Genomic DNA, 12,958 nt, shown 5'->3' with positions numbered 1-12,958 from the left:
TCACTTTGCATTACTTTACTATTGTATATGAACTCTTTTTTTTCATTTTAATAATATTAAATGAAACGTAATACAAGAAAGTCATTTGAAACATTTTTGTTTATTTAATTTATTAACCTGTCTCGCTGACTAAACTAAAATGAGAAAACGAGTCAACAATAACAGATACATACAAGTGACAATAACTTTGGGGAGCTCATATTTATATCGACATCCTTGAACCTTCGCTTCAGTTTCGACGGTGATTGATTTGACATGGACTGACCCTATATTTATATAATTTAACATCCGCCGCTTTTCTGTTGCGGAATGAAATGTCATTAATAAGGTGATTTGATAAATGTAAAGAAAATGCAAATAGTTTGTATTTATGAACTTACAGTATTTAAACACTCGCTCACCTTCTTTCTCTGACCAGTAATTATAATGATGAGTTTTAATACGCTACGCTCCCTGTGTTTGTTATTTTATTTTATTTTTTTTTGTTCGTCGCGCCGTTTTGTATGCATTATGGGAGCTTTAACAGGAGGGCGGGGCTTAAGGTTCCCTTGGACTACAGATCCCAGAGTGAGAGCAGCTTCAGTGGTTGCCTGACGTGAACCGCTGGAATTGAAAGTGGCTGAGATGCGGAAGTAACTTTTTTTACGTGAAGTTTTGTAGTATAATAATCGATCGAAATTGTGCAGTTTATTAATCATTCAAAGTCGGTTTCGGTGTGTAATTTAATAATCAGGATTAGTGTCTGTATGCTACTCACTAAATAAAAGCAGCAGTTCTTAAGAAGAGAACATATGAAGGCTTCAAGCATTGAAAATCAACTTCTATTAATGAACCAAGCAGGGTAAACTACATTACAATTTCTTAGGTGTTTGTTGTCTTCTAACATTTACACTAGCCATTTTTAAGCTGGATTCGAGCCGGCTCAGCTTCTAGGCCTGCTCCAGAGGTTGACTTTGCGACGGCTTTGGTCTGTGTTTTGCTCTACTGTGAACGCGTCTGACCCTGAGCTGGCTCACGCAGAGGCACATTGTGAGCAACGCCTCCCGCGTCAGTGTCACTCGCCCGTCTCCTTGGGAACAGGACGCATAAACACACTCGGTTTAAGCCTTCGACATGACAACGCGGAGTGCTCAGAGCCGGTACTTGCTCATCTCTTCTGGGCAGTTTAACTAATGCACAGGATCCTGGACATTAATCTTGGTACACTTGTTGATTTTTAATATGACATGAAAACAGAGAACCAACAAAGTACTACATTTTAGTTCATGTAATACGTATTAGTTTCATACTATATTTCCCTCCTATTGTTAGACACATGAGGTTGTGATTAGAACGAAAACACTTGTGTAATACAATATATGTTTATTAGTGGCCAAATAAGGGCATGTGTTAACTGTGAAATAATTATCATTTCATTTTCAAAAGTTTAAGTGGCTGTTTTTTTTGCCAAATCAGTGCCAGTTTAGTGAGGTTTGTGGTTTTGCAATGCATACTGATGTTCATTAGGGACAAGGCCAAGACCTGCAGTCATTGTGACCCGTTTTCCAGTAGCTCTCTAGCCCAGAATTATTCAAATTCAAGATTTACGATCACAAATGTACGTGTTTGTGTGTTGTTTTTTTCTTTATAATATTGATGGACATGTTTTAAAGAACACAAATGGTATGGATTTCCTAGTATGTTTGTTTTATACAAATTGTAAGTGCAGCACAAATTATTTTCTACAAATACAGCCACAATTTATTTCATATGTACATGCATGGATATTAACCATTTAAATGTCAAGATTGGTGGGAGATCACAGGAACTGTATTTGTCTGTAAATGGAGTCCATAAACACAACAGGACAGTGGATAGTGTTGCACAGTACATACGCCTCATAATGTACTCTGGAGGTGTTCATCTGGAGGGAGGAACTGAAGCTAAAAGAGGAGACGTCAGACAGTCAAAGGGGATAGTAATGGCAACAACCTGTGCTGGTGGAAGACCCATGGTTTTGATCTATCCCCCTGAAAAAATACTGGGCGTGTGCTATTATGACAACAAGAATGCCCCAAGACTGTCCAATCATCTTGCGCCAAGGAACAGACTGCAGACTTTCTGACTTTTGGCCTTGATGTCCTCCTTAAACTTTCCTCAAATCCAAGGGGCCACAATATAGGGATTTAAATGGCCTTCAATATCCAGCTGGTGGACTGGAGTTAGATGTGGACCTCCTTTTTTTTCCCCCACAAGGAGCTTCACTGTGCTCTGTTTAGCCTTAATTACCACCTCAGGGCTACCACACCTTCGTATGGAGACTCCTACAGTCGGTGGAGATACAATCACATTAAAGTACCCTCTTTCAGTGTCTCTTACGAAAGATGCTGATCTTTAATGTATTAAAAGGGTGCTTCTCCTTTGCATTACAGGTTTAAAATATTAAAATAGGATTTGTTCAATAATCCAGTAAATCCAGTGTTAAATGTGGTATTAAATCTGATTTATGAATTGCACAAGGCTCAGAGTTAATTGTTTAAGGCAGTCAGCTCAGATGCACATTGCAGTAAAATTAACCACCCCATTCTGAAGACAGTAATGGTTTTTGGATATTAATAGTGAGTTTGTAACCTTACAAGCAAATAACTGAATATAAACTGCTGGGATTTTAAAGATATACTTACAATTTACGCTTTCTGCATTTTTAAAAAAAAAAAAAAAAAAAAAAAAAAAAAAAAAGTTTCTCTGTTAACATTTTAGAAAGGGATCAAGATTTCTACCAGCATTTCAACGGGTGTGTCCTTCCTTTCCTGCTAAACGTTTTTAAGGTTTTGTTTACTGTGTTTTAAGCCTTAGGCATCTATGTTTCAAGCCCAGCGTTATTCCTTTAAGTAGAAGGTTTCCTGCTTCCTCGGGGCATAGGCAGAACCGGGGACCTCCGAGTGAAAAGCTCCATATTGTTGATTTTGTCTGTTGTAATGCAAATCTGCGCTTGAGACCCTTGAGTCATCCATCACGCATGACTGGACAGCCAGTCTATTGTCCATGCCTTTGGAGGATTTGTGTTTAAACTAGACTCTCTACCAGGGGCCTAAGCTATTGGGTTCTGGGAGAGGAAAAAGAACGGAAAGGATTAGGCCTGCTGTTGCTATGTAAATATAGGAGCATCAGACAAAAACAATAGGGTTGTATAGAGATCCTAACTGGACATTTGAAAGGCACATGAGAGATCAACACCATTCTAAGACCAAGCTTTTAACAGATTTAAAGTGTTAAATGTTAAATGTCAGTGAGTTAGACAAGGAGATGATTGCGCTGTTTAGCAACCAGCTCTAATGAGGTGTGTGGTGTGTTGTGTGTGTTTTATTTATTTTATTTTTTTTAATCCTCAAGTTGTTGCTCTATAAAAGTGCACAGGAAGGATTTGGGTGAGTTTCCGGGTGACTAATTTAGGCCTTTTTATTATTTTTGGTTGCAATTCAGAAGAAAGGGTTTAATTTACAGTTGCTTAGAAAGAACAGTAAATGAATGTTCTTTAAAAGAGTAAGTAGATTGTGTGTGTGTGTGTGTGTGTGTGTGTGTGTGTGTGTGTTTTGTTAACAATACATCTGCAGTCTTTAGTTGTCAAACATGTTTATATAGTCTGCAAATACCTTAAAGACCAGCTTCAGCAGATTTGTTTTACTGCATATTTCTTTGCAAATATCTTTAGGAAAGTAATAACATGATACTGATTGCAATAGCTTTAAAAACATGTCCTGCAGTTACAGTATGTATCAAAGAACATTTGAGGTATATCTGATTTTTAATAAAAAATACTTGAACTGGAACCTCAAACATTGGTAGTGTAACAGTTTTTAGAATACACCACTGTAGCAAAAAGCAAAGTAGAATTACAAGGGAACAACTGAAATTGAATTTCAGCACCTTGCACTTTTTTTGTATTTAATTATTCTCAATCATTTGGGTACATTTATAATTGTGATTCCTTTTTGTTGTGACAAATGACACCAACAAATGATGCCCTAATAAGAATTAATGATAGGCTTCTCTCGAAATAAAAACATACTGCTCTTGAAAATGACTTTACTCTGCTATTAAAATCAAAGCAGAAAGAGAATAAAACAGAAAAGCCACATGAAGTGAACCTTGCGTGTGTGAATATTCCGCAGTTTGAAAACACGCCAGACAGAACTCTGTGCAATCAATTTACATCATTGTGGACCGTGGGACCAGATGTGACTGTGGTTATTTTGGGTTATTAAAAGTGCTGCTATAGGCAAGAGCACATTTTAAACAAAACTTACACCCCCCCCCCCCTCCAAACCCCCCCCCCCAAAAAAACAATTATAAAACTCAAGCCAAAGTAGTATTTTTGATATCTGAATTGTGCAGGATGGATGGAAAAAGAACTCCTTTCACCCTGCCTTATTACTTTATCCATTTTAACAGCCACAGGGTTTATGAAAACAACAGTATTATAATCAAAAAAGCGCCTTTTGTTGGTTAGTAAGTTCACTGCAATGGCAGCCTATCGCTACCAAGACTCTACTGAAGAAAAGACACAGCTGACAAAGGCAAGCTGCTGGCCTTTCTCTTTTGTACAACAGTATGTAGATCCAAGATATTTGACACAGTGACACCCACCAGGACAAGTGACCACGAGCCTCTTCTGGTCATCGTCTCTCAGCGGCAGCAAGGCATGTTGGGATAGGCAGCAAGTAATAAACTGGCAGTCCTTCATCGCCGGCTGTGTCTCTACCCCTGGGAAATGGCTGACTCCAAGAAAGGAGCTACCATTTGTTGCTTGAGATCAAGCATTGCTGTCACATCCCTGATCCGGTCAGATCACATCCCAGTCCTACTGGCAGGAATGAGGTTTTAGACTCTGGCATCTCAAGCAGTCGGTCAGCCCATAAGTGCACAAGGAGTGCATTGAGTCACCCCACTACCACCTGTCTGTTTTTGCACACGGTAATTCTAAACTGGACGCTCCCACTTTAACTGTCTCAACTTCCAGAACCCCTTTTCTTGATGGTTGAGCAAGAGAGCGTAATTATTATTATTATTATGTGAAAGATATTATTAATCATTAAATTAGGCGCAATGACATTTAATAACTCAATCTGAAACACCCTGGTGACACCAGCTTAAAACTATACAAACAAACAAATGCATTTTATAACGCACTATTGCTCTGAATACAATGAGCAAGGCAATCCAAAACGAGGGTGACGTGCAACTGTTGTAAAGCTGGCCAGATTTAGCACATGTGTGTAGTACTTCAGGTTAACTGTGGCATAGCATGAGTATATCGACCGGTCTTTAGAACGGTTTCTTTTATTCACGTCTGACTGTCAATCTCTACCGAATAAGTGGGTAGCACTAGCACCACCTCTTGTTTTTGTGTTGCTGAAGCCTAGTGTAACCACTAAATTGGATTTGTTACTGAATGAAAAATCAGCTGCTGCAGGACAATCCGGGGAAAGCAGGGCTGCTGGTTCTTTGTAGGCAGCCGGTTTGAGTGCAATTGATATGCTTTAGGACCTCTTGGGGTCATTGAGATTCAGAGGCAGCTATTCTTAATGACAGAAAAAAGAGTGGACGAAATACATGGTCTCACAGCTGCCAAGCAGCATGTGACTACTATGGGGGTCAGGTCATAAATATCTAATCCTTTTCCTGCTGCTTTGACTGACAACAAGGGATCCTTTTAATACTCTGAAGAGTTAAGAGTTTTTCGTCTGAGACAAAATTTAATCAGAGCAGAGAAAATTGTTTTATACTGTTAGAGAAGTGAATAAGTTAGTGTGATGATTTGAAACCAAACCGCAGAGGTCCAGGATAAATTCAGAGGGATTAGATAAACTTCCTGTTTAAAACATGTAAAATTGAACATAAACCCGAATGAGTTCATGCTTAAAACGGGTTTTATTTGAAAAAAAAAAAAAAAAAAAAAAAAAGAATGAAAGTGATCTGCTGATGTTCTGGAATGATGATCCGCTGCTTCCAAACCCTACGGGTCACCATTCCTCCATGGCCAGATCGGTTGTCATGTACTCTGATTGATTTAGGTGGGGGGGAAGTATGGGTGGGGGGTTTGCACTTTGCCCAGCCTCGGGGTGGATATCAGGGTGGGGAATCTCAAAGCTGTTAGTGTCCCACCCTCTCCCTGCAGGAGGTGTTACAATTTAGGAGTGGCCCCAGACAGCCGGGGTATAAAAAGAGGTTGAAAAGGTCACTAGCAGAAGTATAAAAGTCTTAAAGGCATTATTTTATCATTGATCACAGTTCTTGTGAACAAGATTAACAACCCTGACTGTTTCAGATCACGTACCTCCCACCAAGTTTAAACAAGCATGTGTGATATCAGTCAGTCTTGATCTATTTAAAGTGTGCATGTGGAAGTAATAGTTAAGGGTGGCTTTTAGATCAAAACTGGTTTATTTTTATTGGCAGTAGTGGTAGGCCATTCTTGACTTAACTATAGATCTGTTGTTATAATAGAAGTAGTCACAAATCTTTAGAACTTTTAGTCCGATTTTTAAAAAAAAAAAAAAAATTATTTATGAAATGTTCATTGCTGGATCTTGATTTCTTGTTTTTTTGGTAAAGCCAATCAATGTTAAAGTTTGGAATTAGTTGGTTTACGTGCACTTTGACAGACATTAGAAAGGCAGTCTGGGATTTATCCAATACTACCTTGTTGAATGTGTGCCTGATTGTTTGGGGGTGTTCAGATATTCATGTTATGTGCATATTGTTACAGTTATAAGGGGACTCAACTGGAGCGACCCAAACGGCAATTGAAAATCGTCAATGTTTTCTTGCTTTGATGCCATGCAAAATACTGCAGTTCTTCCAGGAAACAAACTACTTACTGCTGATTTCTTTGAGACACAAGGCAGGTCCTTTTAACTATAGGGTGGGGGCTTTTTAAAGGGTGGGATTTCTGGTCCTTAAAGTTGACTGCCTCTTTTTCAAAATGTTGTTTTGCACACCACACAGGAAAGAAAGCAAGCTTGCCAAGTCCTGCTGAGCGTTTTTTCAAGCTTGTGAAAAGAATGAATTATTCAGCAGTAAGCATGCTTACAGCTGGCTGTTTGGGGGCTTTGATCTATGAATCAGGCGTCTGCATGAATGCCCTTATTGTCATGTTATGTGTACACAGTGTGTGAATTATTGAAAATAGCGAGGCCCTAGCCTCATCTGGTAGAGATTACAGTGCAGGCATGCTGGGTGAAGGGCTGTAATTGAAAATCCCCAGATGCTGTTTATTTGGCCTAGGTCACATGATCTCCTGCAGTTGGTATGGCCTTAACAAAACGATACCTGCTAAGAAAGCAGGGCCCATCCTCCCACCAGCTCTGGTTATCAACTCTCAGTCAACACAACACTGAAACACCTGTCCGAGTGTATTTTTAATCTTCGAAAAGGTAGTTGTGTGCATTCAGGCTGATTTTGAAAGCAACCAATGTTGACTTTTGATGGACAGTTTGTCATCCTTTTAATTTTACTTGTATGTACTAAAGCATTTGATTTTATATATATATATATATACACACACACACACACACACACACACAGTTGACTCGGCATAATAGAATGGGCTCGGACCGATGTGAGGTCATGCACATAACAGGAGTGAGGGAATACAATGGGATACAATAACAATAGGTATATAGGTACGTGCACAGGTATGTAGATCCTGTGAATGAAATAGATCCCATTTATTGATATATTTGTAAACTGCCATTACCAAATTCACAGGGTGGACTTCTCTTTTGATTTATATAGAGGGAACATTATTTAAAAGGAGCACAAGATTGGTTTGATAGAGATTATATTTCAATCTGCTGTGACAGCTGGCTCCATGATGAGAAAGCCCCCCTATAATTTGCCTAATAGTTTTGAGGTGGTGATATGCAATTAACAGATAAGTCCAACCAAAGGCCATTTGTGTGCTGCCTGGGTAATTAGGAAAAGTATTGGTTATACAATTGTTAGTTGACAAGTATCAACTTCCACAAGCATAAGACTCAGCAGTAGTAATTGTATTTGTAAAAAAAAATAATAATAAAAAAATAAGACACTTCCTGTTCTGCAGTTTTATGTTAATTTAGTTGGAAGGGACCCACAGAATAAAATATGCAACAGTCATAGCACCTGTCCCTCTTGAAATGATTGCAACTGGACCATCACACATTAATATGTGATTTCACCCTCTCTTTTTTTTTTTTCTTTTCTTTAAAGGTCGAAATGAATTAATAGCAAGATACATCAAACTGCGAACAGGAAAGACGAGGACAAGGAAACAGGTAATATAGACCAATGGGAATGTATGCATGTGAAATAATGAAGAAACATGACTGTAGCTGGCTTTACTGGCTGCATCTGCTACAGCTCTCATGGGCTGGAGTGTAATTGACTGCCTTTTTTTATATTACGATTTGCTTATGTTATATTTGTATATAGTGTGGTGTCATAACGTAAGTGACCTGAACAGGATACACATGCATGCATGTATTGTGCTTGCATGACCCGTTACTTTAGGTAAAGATTTGTCTGGCAATGTGTTAGCATGAAGCTGCTTACGATCACAGTAATTACATAACGGCATTTTTTGCATTTCCTGTAGTTCACTGCGATTCTGGTTTACGTGCAAGAAATTTTTGCTGTGCTGATCTGTGTTGCAAGTGAACATGGCAGATTGCATTTTATAAAGGAAGAAGACATTTATGTGGTGCAGAATATCCCCCTCATCTGTAAAATAATGTTTCCTAATTTAAAAACTAATTATTTTCTATGATTTTAAAATTAAAGTTTTAAACACAATTAAAAAAAATAAAAAATAAAAAATATTCATTTGTCTCGATTTTTTCACTAGCCTGATCAAGACAATGTGAAGATATTCCCTTCAATTTTACATTCATAACTATAGGCTTTATTTGCCCCCAATAATCAAATTTGTTTCTTATGATAAGCACTTTCTCAATCAGCAACATATTCAGAAACAAAAATGTAGTGGTCATTTTCTCCATTAATGGAAGCTGCAATTTATAAATCAACAAAACAAACCATTTGCAGCCAGCCCAACACTTAAATGCAAGTTTGTTTGTACAGTAAATGCTGAAGGAAAACATTGTTTAACAATGTAAATCATACCACAAGCTCAAACAGTTTGCATTCCTAAGCTTCCAGACAGATAATAAACAGAACATATCTGTGATCAATTAGAAAAAAACAAAAATAAGAGCGAGTCAAGGGTTACTAGCCCGTTAGCCTTGCAGATACCTATATTGTGTGTATATATAGATTATTTTCACTATTGTTACTGAAGTCTTTGTGCTCCTGTAGATGGCTTTAGCAACTGTGTGGACAGGATCAAGATTTAAAATGGGAATACCTGTCTTGTAAAGAGCAGGAAGCCTAAAGGATCCGTGTTGCTTTAAACTGAGACGGTTCATGCGAGATTCCTTCTTGTGAACAGAGGCTAGGGTTCTTGATGTGTGCTTATATGTCAGATTAAATACTTTAAGTAATCTTACATGGTGAATGATCAATTTTGTTATACAAAAGGTCACGCATATTGACAGATAACCGCAGCCATGATTCATTCTTTTTGTAGGTCAATCAAATGTACTTAAACCATTGGTGTTTTGTGTTTTACTTGGCCCAGAGGATTCGTATGTCAAAGAAGTTAAGCTATTAAAAATTCATAAATACTTTGATACCGCTGTATCTAACAGTACTACACACAGGCATGCATTTTAAATGAGCTCCTTTTAAATGTTTTACTTGGAAGACATCAAGTTGTAAGATGCTATATCAACTATAAAGAATTACAGATTTAATTAACATAAAACAATAGTCTAAATATACAACAAAAAACAAAAAAATGGTATATCAAATGAATAAGTCTATGCACTTTATAAATATATTAAAATATATTAAATACATTTCATAATGCTATTTTGATAGCCTATTTAGATCTTAGACCAAATAAAATTATATTAAGAATGCATTGATATAATCCAGGCATTGTGTACAGCTGAGTGGGAATCTGCACAAGGTTAAATAACTAAATGAGACTGTCTTCCTTAAGTCACTTATGTGATGGTGACCCAAATAATATGCCTTGATGCTTAAGCTTGGTGTGTGGCTGAGAATGAATTATACTCTACTAGCTTAGCTGGCTGAAGAGACACAAATTGTTTCCCCCTAAGTTTAACAAATAGATGTGTATTTTTACCTTTGGTTTCCTCTTTTGTTTCTATTTTTTGTTTTAAAAATTTGAAAAAATAGGTGTCTAGTCACATACAGGTCTTAGCAAGAAAGAAAGTTCGAGAAATCCAAGCCGCCATCAAGGTACGTCTGGCTTGCCCAGTTGCAGGGGGCTTTTCATCTCCATGGTTACAGGCTTTTCCTTTGTTTTCCTCCCTTCCCCTACCCTGCAGGTGTCTAGTCACATTCAGGTTCTTGCCAGAAGGAAATCTCGTGAGTTTCATTCCAAGCTAAAGGTATGCGCTTTTCTGCTTTTGGGCTTGTGGTTGCTATGCGTTTCACTTCCTGTTTTCCATGGTGATGGGTAAATGCCTTGCACTGTGATTCTTGTAACCTAGATTTCTTGCATGTGACTGCAGTTTGTTTAGCATCTAGAATACAACACTCTTGCGTCTATTCAGCCTTTAGGGATGCATAAACAAAAACAACAAAAAAAACAACAAATGCATTTGTTTTGAGCAAATCAGTGAGTCTGAGGATATCTAAAATGGATGTATCATTCTATTACGTTACAGTAAGATATCTTGGATAGGCAGTTGTTTAATTTATGTTAAATAGATAAAGGACAGGCCATCTGCCGGAAACTAAAGTTTTATAACATGAACTAATACACTGCTATAAACGTCTCTAAGCAAAGAAGCTTTTTCCACAACAATGGCTGAGACAACAATATGAACACATTTATTTTAAAAATCATTACTTACAAGTTACAGAATGGAAGGACAAAAAAAATCCTGCATGAAAGAAAACTCCTAACACAGTAAGCATGCGTTCAGTATTAAAATGATTCCATATATATATATATATATATATATATATGACACAAGAACAAATAATGAAAGGAGAATGCTAAAAACAAATGCTATATTGTTACATGTTTCAAAGACATAGGTTCTTACCACAATACTTGCATGGTGTCAGTAACAGACTTCCTTGTAAATAAACAGAAAGTTTGGTTTTGAATGTAAAACGGGCAGCATGCTGGCAAGTGGTTTTGGCTGTTAGTGGCTGGCTGTGAGCTGTGCTAACTGAACAAGGGATGATAGGGCATCAGTGGAATGCCTTGGTTTGAAATATTGTAATTGGTTACAGTATTAAAGCGTAATGCTACATTGAAATGCTTCAGGTTTAGGCTCTTGTATTGCTTTTCCACATACTTTTCTTTACAAACGCTAGTCCCATCCTCCCCCCCCCCCCCCCCCCTCCTCATTTTCCTAGAAATAACAAAAGGCGGCAAAAATCAGGCTTTGGCACTTGAAATGCTCTTGTTTCCCCATCTTAATTTCTTACAGACTGATCTGAAATCGATAATTCTCTTTTGCTGCAGCAATGAACAGAAGTGTTTGAAGAAATGTACCTAATAAATAACATTGAGATATATATATATTTTTTTCTCTTACAAATGTTTTCTTTTGAATCGCTGTATATAGTGTATATTTTAGAACATGCAACAGTAAAGATAACTCACATGGGTTTTTAATTGAATAACAAAAAGCTAGCTTCAAATCTCCTTTTGATGTTCACAGTCCTCTGCATTTTGAAACACAATGAGATGAATTAATTGCCGCTCATTAGGCAGTATGTTGGGACAGCTTTGAATGCACGTTCTTTCATGGCCATTGCCTGTTGCCTGGCTAAAATAGCCAGCTTTTGTATGTGTTACTGCCTACCTTAATGAAAAGCCAATTAGATACCAGAGAGAGAAGAATTCAAGTACAGCCCTTCCATTTATGCATAGAACTTTTGTGTTTTCACATTTTCTATTTTTATCCTCTATTGTGTTACCTGACATGTTATCTTGTTATTGTCTGTGTCAGTGAAATGGTTTTTCATGAATAGGATGCAATACAAACTAGTGAAGCCCCCTTTATGTGTTTCATATTTTTAATTACCGGTACTGAGGAGTTCTTTTTAGAAATACATTTGAAAGGGGGCTCATGTTGGATAAAATAAAAATATGTACAAATATGTAATTTCATAAACGGATTACTGTTTAGAAGTAGCATTGATTAATTAAAACATAAATTGGATTATGCAGTCACAGCAGAGATAACTATCGACTATACTGTTAAAAAGAATACCAGTCAGCTTGGTGGAACATATTAAGATGTGTATTGTTTTTTATATGAAATATTTGACAAGTGACCCTATTCACAAAGATCTTTGGTCGAAAATGAATACAGTTACTGCAAGTTGAAGTTTTGTGAACAGTGACTATTTATATTTGAATCTGTTTTAAATACTGTACAAAAGATTGGTAACATTTTAAAACCGATAAGTCTTAAAATGTGCCTCAAAAGTTGAAGAACTTTACATGCTCAGACAGCAAGGGGCTTAAAGTACATGTCCTCTTATTTGTTTGTATTCAGGTAACAAGCATGGTAAGTATCTCTTTCACAGTATGTATTGTAGCTGCGCTTGGCCCATCTTTAGGCTAGCTTGAACAGTATCTCTGCAGTTACTGTAAAGGCCTCCCTCAGGGAGCACTTGCTTACCATTTGGTTTCTTGCACCAAGGTTTCTTATTATTTTTTTTTATTTAAGAAGTGTATTTGCACCACAATACCTTTTTCTTGCCAGCATGCTCACCCAAAATGTTTGCTTGTTTCAAACCTACTTGCATATGCATTTTGCACAGTTGTGTGTCTTGTGTTAGACACATTTCACCATTTTAAAGTTGTTTTTTTTTTCTGTCT

General features: G+C 37.3%; 1 protein-coding gene across 4 annotated transcripts in view; it reads left to right on the top strand.

Annotated features, from left to right (window-relative positions):
- The window catches only part of LOC117431930 (transcriptional enhancer factor TEF-1-like), a 57,976-nt gene that overhangs the window by 32,897 nt on the left and 12,121 nt on the right, over positions 1-12,958 (top strand). The window contains exons 4-6 of one of the 4 annotated variants that reach the window (XM_034905127.2): positions 8,233-8,297; positions 10,285-10,347; positions 10,437-10,499. In XM_034905127.2, coding sequence (XP_034761018.1) covers positions 8,233-8,297; positions 10,285-10,347; positions 10,437-10,499 — 191 coding nt within the window. Of the gene's footprint in view, positions 1-8,232; positions 8,298-10,284; positions 10,348-10,436; positions 10,500-11,087; positions 12,645-12,958 lie in introns of those variants that run through there. The other 3 variants (XM_034905131.2, XM_034905130.2, XM_034905125.2) reach the window with 3 other exon arrangements.

This window comes from Acipenser ruthenus, chromosome 27 (genome assembly GCF_902713425.1).
Source record: "Acipenser ruthenus chromosome 27, fAciRut3.2 maternal haplotype, whole genome shotgun sequence".
In the NCBI taxonomy this organism is placed as follows: Eukaryota; Metazoa; Chordata; class Actinopteri; order Acipenseriformes; family Acipenseridae; genus Acipenser; species Acipenser ruthenus.
The sequence above is the reverse complement of the archived record's forward strand: the minus strand, read 5'-3'. Positions and strand labels throughout refer to the sequence as shown.